The following is a 6985-nucleotide window of genomic DNA, read 5'->3' as shown; positions in this document are numbered from 1 at the left end:
TATAATAGTTTTCTTCTGTGGTTGATTCGACCTCTGGGTATCCATCATGTAACTTTTTGTTTACAGCGGAAATATGTAAAAAGTAAAAATTGATATTTATGTATGTATGTATGTATTATACATACACACACACACACATATATATATATATATATATATGCACATACATACAAAAAAATTTTCACTTTTCACATTTAGCCCTAAGGAAAGTTACACGATTGACCTCCTGAATACATCTTTCTCACACACTCAGCTTAACATTTCATGCACCGTACGACCAACTTTTTAAGCGTTTTGATTGATTGCATTCAAAAATCTCTCTGTCCTGCAACCAATCGACTGGCTGGGAAAGCCTTGTCGTACGACACATGAAATATCGGCCTTAGGGGTCTGAGCCCAAGAATTGTCGTAACACTTATTTAGAGACTTACGTTGTAGACGTAAGTAACGCACAAGCTTTTGGCGTATGACGTACGATTTATTGCCGTCTCTTGGAGATACGGCAATAAGTTGTACGTCATACGTGAAAGCTAGAACTTAAGTCTAAGTAAGTGTTACGACTATTCTTGTGCTCAGACCCATACGTCCCACTTGTCTCTGCAATTCGGCGCAATTACCAATCCACACACTGGAATTCACACCGTCCACAATGTTCGCGTAAACCAGTAGTAGGAAAACGGGCGCTAACATGAGGCATTTCCGGTTGTGTTGTACGCGGACGTCGCGACGCAGGAGAGCGATGGGGGTTGCGAGGGTAGCGACGCCGAGATGATCGGTAACGGGAGACGGGGCGCCGGCGACAGGAATCGCGATTTGGAGGAGGATGACGAGCTCGAGAGCAGGGAGGAGAGGGGCTCGGAGAGTGGAGGAGGTGGTGGAGGTTTCGGTGGTTGGAGGTCCCACCTGCTCGGTGGACTAACGCAACGTGTCAAATCCTGGTACTGGGGCGCCAGGCCCCTCGTAAGTTTTCCCATCGAGCGAGAATCTCTTATTCTCTTTCTCTTGATACGCACGGTTTCTTTTTATCTCTCCTTTTCTCTTCACTTTCCCTTTTCTTCCTTCATTTTTTACTCCCCTCGATTCCTCTTCCTCTCCGGCGCCACTTTGGCACTTCGCACTAACTCGCGAAAGGGTGAGAGGACAAGGGCGCCCGTGAAAGGGGAGAAAATGGATCGGAAAGGACATCTGAGAAGTTTTTATCGAAAATTGAGTTTGACACTTTTAGAAGATACTTCAGCCTCGTTTATATATACATTTCATAAATATACATTTTACATAAATATCATATATTACAATAAAATATATAATATTATGAATAGCTCGTTTTTATCAATGATGTGATATTATCGTTCGATTGCCTAATTTCTTTAATTTTTCAAATTTTATTTATTCGATACTTAAAATATAGTAAGAATTTATTAGCTTTCTTCTCTTGAATCTTTTTTAGAATTATCATCATTTTTTTCATCCAAATTAAGGTTCTATTTGTTTCGATCCTTTTTTTTCTTCGTTTTAATATTGCAAGTCTTAAATCTGATTTCTTTCACTTTTAACTTCTGATTTCACTTCCTGGCTCCAGCTTTCTTTAATTTTTAATCTCAATATTTTAATATTTAATCCTTAGCTTAAAAAAAATGTTTAAGAAATAGTTTATACGATCCGTCTTTTATGGGCGCCCTTGTGAAAATTAGGACGTGAATTTGATAATCGACTGTGCCTCCATCGAAAGGGAGTAGGTACAATCAGCGACGAGCAGCAATTTTCGTGTCGGAGCGAGAAAACATGGAGAACTCCATTCGGATCTCGCCGGAAATCTCGATAACATCTCCGCGAAAAAATTACAATGCAACGCGAAATCGTAATCGAGTTTATAATCTAAGTTGCTAAACGCATTCAACATCGTGACATCACAACGGATAGCGATAATTACCATCGCTAATTATTTCTGAATAATTTGCTTCTTTGTAAAACAAAAATCATACTTATATTTCGTTAAAAGACAAATCTGTTTTCTACTTGCAAATTTATGCTACATTTTTATATTTACTCAATAATTTATAAATTCTCTTTAATATTTCTAAAAATTCATTTTTAATTTATGAATTTATTTTTACAATAATTCACAGAATTTTCTCTAATATTTCAAAAAAATTTATCTTTCATTCATACATTTATTTTCAATAATTTCATAAATTATAATATTTCGAAATTGTTCTTTGATGTTACTTATTGTTACGTTACTTTCGTTATAAAACGAACGAAATTTACTTCACGTGAAATTATCAGTTCCCAACAAAGTTACAAGTTTCTCTTTCCGCACAAATAGTCGTACTCGAATCAAATTCTGAGTTATAGCAAAATATAATTGGCAAGGCGAAAGAAAAGATAATTGAGGGAAAAGAGGACTGCACTGCTGTAATAAAGCTTCGTAATAAAAATTGTATTATCCTGAAATAACGAGACATCGTAAACTTCCGGCGAGGTTACTTCGCGGTTACGTCGATTGCGCTTGAAATATCCAGGTCACGTTTACGCTGAAAAATGACATCGTAAAAAAAAAAAAATCGTGACAAATCAAGAATTTAACCGGAAAAAGAATTAACTGATAAATCGTTCCAATTGTGCGTGCGATAAGATTATCGGAAGATTGGCGGGATAGTTTATTTAATTAACCGTAATAATTTGTTTAACTTTTCTCAAGAATAACTGTCATGTTAAAACGACGACAATGACTTGCGATAAACAGCACAGTAAAAATGGTAAACAACGCGGCGGAAATTGCGCGACGGTGCGGTTCGAGAGCCACCGGAAACGTCTGCTCCCTTCGGCATGAGTTCTCTTCCTAATTAGATTGTTCTCTCTTTCTCTCTCTCTCTCTCTCTCTCTCTCTTTCTCTCTTTCTCACACAACCATACGATCAAGTGTCCTTGTGCTCCTAGAGCTAGCGAGTTTAGTCGACATAGCGTTAGGTGTTATACGTGTTTTTTATCTTAGATGTCTTGCACATGCTACTTTTTTACGATTTGTCCTTACATTCTAGCACGATCACTATTTTACAATTATACGTATATACACAGAGCGTCTCATCTTCCTCGTGTCGGATTTGAAAGCACAGGGCTTGATGGAAATCCGAGGATAGCTTTACGCTCGTGAGAATTTCACGGTAAATTAAAACGGAGGTGATAGAAATAAATGTTTAAAAGAAGAAATAAATTGCGAAACAATTGTGTGTTATCGCGAATTTGTACTTCGAGAGATTAAAAAATAATCGAATATTTTTCTTCTGTGTAAAGTAGATTTACGTTTACTCTGTTTGTATAACTTCTGTTTCCTTCTAAATAAAAGTTTTGCGAAACATAATAGTTAATTGCGAGACGACTGCGAGAAATAGCTGCGATGCGGAATAATTCTCCTCCCATTGCGAAATCTTCGCTGAACGAGTTGTCTTTAACTTCGTCGCCGAGTTAATCTCTAATTGAAACTTGATTGGGTGAGACATTCTATATATACACGTATTTACGGGCACGGGGATGTATATGCGCTGAACATATTCACATAGATGTCTTGGCATGCACCATCACTTTACTCACATAAGTACCAGAATTGACTTAGCAAAACAGAAGCCTCACGAGATATGGTTTCAGCATAATTATTTTAATTACTTAAATAATTGAGCTGTAAAGCGATATTAAATCCCCAGATCGATTTGTTAATAAATACGCTTTTATGAAATATATCCGCGAAAGAAATTGAATTAAATTCGAGAGAAGAAAGATATTATCAATCAAAGCGCGAGAGAAAGTGATCGTTTTTATCCAAATAAAACCGAGCGAGAAATCTTGTCTGATTCAAGACTAATCTATTTTTACGCGTGTCAACTTGGACGACAACGTAAAATAAGAAAAATAAAACCAAAAAATCTAGGCCAAAAGTTTAGAATCACTTTTAAAAAATTGACATTTAACAGGATTACTCAAATATCCATAATAGGTTTTTTTAGTAATTCGGAGTAATAATTATTGAATCTAAAGAATTATTGTTAAAAAATATGTTATTATAAATAGTTGAGTAAGTAATAAAAAAAAAATTTTTTCTTTTATATTTTCAAACTTCTGGTCTGGAATGTAAGTTTTCCTGTAAAAGCTCGAAGATGAGCTGGATGCATTTAAACAGAAAGAGAAACTGCCTTTCGGGCAGAAAAATCGAGCAAGACGCCATGTGGGAAGAGCAAAACTTATTGTGTACCGACATGCGTGCATGCGTGGGCACGTGCGTGTATCCGCGTATCTCGCTGCCCATCGAGTGGACGCACTTTCACTATTCTCGCTTTACGTTTCACTCGAGAAAACAAGCTGATCTAATTAACACGATCTTTTTACCTTCCGGCCGTGAACTCGACAATTTAAGCGACCGATAAAAAAAATGTTAAAAAATTAATCACTTTCCCTAGAATATATAGTCGCATTAATCTACATTTCAATCCAGTCTTGTACACGATCCAGTGAAATTTTGATCCCCTATAAAATTATGGTGTAGCCTGCTTAATTTAGCATAATTGATTTAATTAATTACAGTTGAATAAATATATGAGTCTCCTATAGCGCTAATTCAAGTTTAATTTGGTAGAAGAATAGCGTACCCTCTATTGTACTTATTATGTAACTTGTTGAGAATTTCATCGAAAAGTTATATCGAAGTTTATTTTATTACAGACCAGAAAAATTCATACGAATAAAATTCATAGCATTATGTCTATTGCATAATAATTTTTGAAACGAGTATCTCGATCATTGTCTTCCCAACTGCATGATTGTCAAGTGTTAGTTCAAAGTCTCGTGAATAGATAAAAAAAACTGAGGTCTTTTCTATTACCTAGCATGGTGTAAATACTTTTCTATCAATCCAGTAATACCTACACTGACAGGCAAAAGTGTTTAATATTTATGACCATCATAACCGCATGATAAAATAATGATTAAGAATTCCATTTTTATAGTTAGTATTGCTATAAAATGTTAATGTAATAATACTTACAGTTTTATACTAAAAATGTATATAGTTCGCTTCGAAAACAATTATATTTTATTTTATATCCATATGTATAAAATTTAATAATAATAATTATACTTACAATTTACAAAATAAATATAATTATTGTTATTTAATTTTTTACATAAATATAAAGAAATAAAGTTGACCACGAAAAGTACAATATCATCATCATTTACAATCATTTTCAGTACCAAATATATATATATATATATATATTTTTATATAAAACCATAAATATAATTATTACTAAGATTATAAAGTAATAATTATAAAAATGGAGCTCTAATCATAATTATTTTACCATGCAATTATAGTCATAAATACCAAACACTTTTCTCTCAGTGTACAGATTATTTTACATATTTTACGCTCTATATCCTTCACATCTCGATGACAATATGTGTGTGTTTTCTATTAATACGTACTTTTTTTCTCCAGTCAGTTTGATCTCTCTTATTTTCAACGGAACCATTTTTAAATCGATAGAAAAGACCGATAACTGCCCTTATTTTGTTAGCGGCATCGTTAGAATTGTCAGAATTAGTACCGAATAGTACGAATAAACTGCACTATTTGTTAGCTGGCCATTCGCTATGACGATAGTGTCGCGATTGGAAACGTCTCTGTAATTAATGTACCGTTTTTTGTTGCGCACTCGAACAACGGTAAGCCGATCGTAAGCGAAACCGGCGCTGACGACCACAAATATAGCGGCAATTAGTTGTGATAACAACACCACCGCCACCACCACACTACAATTACCACTCTCTTTTTCTCTCTCTTTTTCTCTCTCTCTCTCTCTCTCTCTCTCTCTCTCTCTCTTCTCTCTCTTCTCTCCGAGCACCAACACTCGACCGCTATCAGCCTGCCATCAGCAAGCATGTTGACTCAATTTTTCGATATATATTCTTGTGATCTATACGTATATATATTAATACATATCAACATATATAGTGGTGTACTTTCACGTATGTGTACATTATATGCTCGCGTCTCTCAGCACATATAATTCACATACATGCACACAGGTGACGTAATGTTGCACGCAAGGAAAAGCGGAATGGAAACAATAGAACCGTATCGAATGCAAGGAAAACGGGAAAGCCGAAGAGTTTTTATTATTTCATTCACCGAAATGCCTGATTTCACTTCTCTATTAAATCTATTTGGATAAAATTATTTCTAAATGATAAAGTAAAGATGAGACAAGTATAAATTGCCTAATTACTGTTAACACTGTCTCTCTCCCTGCATTAGAATACCACCTTTTTACAAAAGGGGTTTGCCATCCTAATTAAAATGATCATAAATATAGATGATTAAAGTATATCTTTCCATTTCTTTGCTATTATTCCCATTTCATTTTTAGCACGATAGATAAAGCATGTGAAATGAGAAAGCATCGAGAGGATAGATAAAATGCATTTCAAAAAAAAGATACATATTTATATACCTTATTGTTCGTAAGTTCAGAAACGCTCGCAATTTTCTCGCATTTCATGGAAAGTTGAGTATCTTGAAAAAAAGGCGTGAAGAAAAGTTTTTAAAAGTGCATTTCAAAGAGAAGGGATGCAAGTTCGTTTTTTTTTTTAGCTTCGTTTGTACGACATGTCGTTCCTAAATTACATAAAACATCAAAGATTAATATTTTTTTTTTTTATATTTTTGTTTTACTTTGAAGTGCTTGATGAAACGTCATTAGAAAAAAGTGAATGAAAAAATATTTTAAAGTAGACTTTCTGAAACTCATTTTTACAAAATTCCTTCTAACTTCAAAGTTAAAGAGTAAAGTTTACGGAAAAAGAGAAAAACTTTTTGTCATAATTTTCTCGATTCGCACATAACTTTTTCAAAATTAAAAAAAAAAGATTTTTTTTAAATCTAATTTTTCACGAGACGCGATAAATTGCAAATATCTCGAACTTATGAACGG

The 6985-nt window shown here is 34.3% G+C and overlaps 1 protein-coding gene across 1 annotated transcript in view; it reads left to right on the top strand.

Moving 5' to 3' along the window:
- The window catches only part of LOC108754697 (whirlin), a 112044-nt gene that overhangs the window by 100090 nt on the left and 4969 nt on the right, over positions 1 to 6985 (top strand). The window contains exon 13 of the mRNA XM_018497198.1: positions 733 to 960. Within this exon, the coding sequence (XP_018352700.1) occupies positions 733 to 960 (228 nt within the window). The remainder of the gene's footprint in view (positions 1 to 732; positions 961 to 6985) is intronic.

Source organism: Trachymyrmex septentrionalis, unplaced genomic scaffold (genome assembly GCF_001594115.1).
Source record: "Trachymyrmex septentrionalis isolate Tsep2-gDNA-1 unplaced genomic scaffold, Tsep1.0 scaffold119, whole genome shotgun sequence".
Lineage (NCBI taxonomy): Eukaryota > Metazoa > Arthropoda > Insecta > Hymenoptera > Formicidae > Trachymyrmex > Trachymyrmex septentrionalis.
This window is presented reverse-complemented; position numbering and strand designations above follow the sequence as displayed.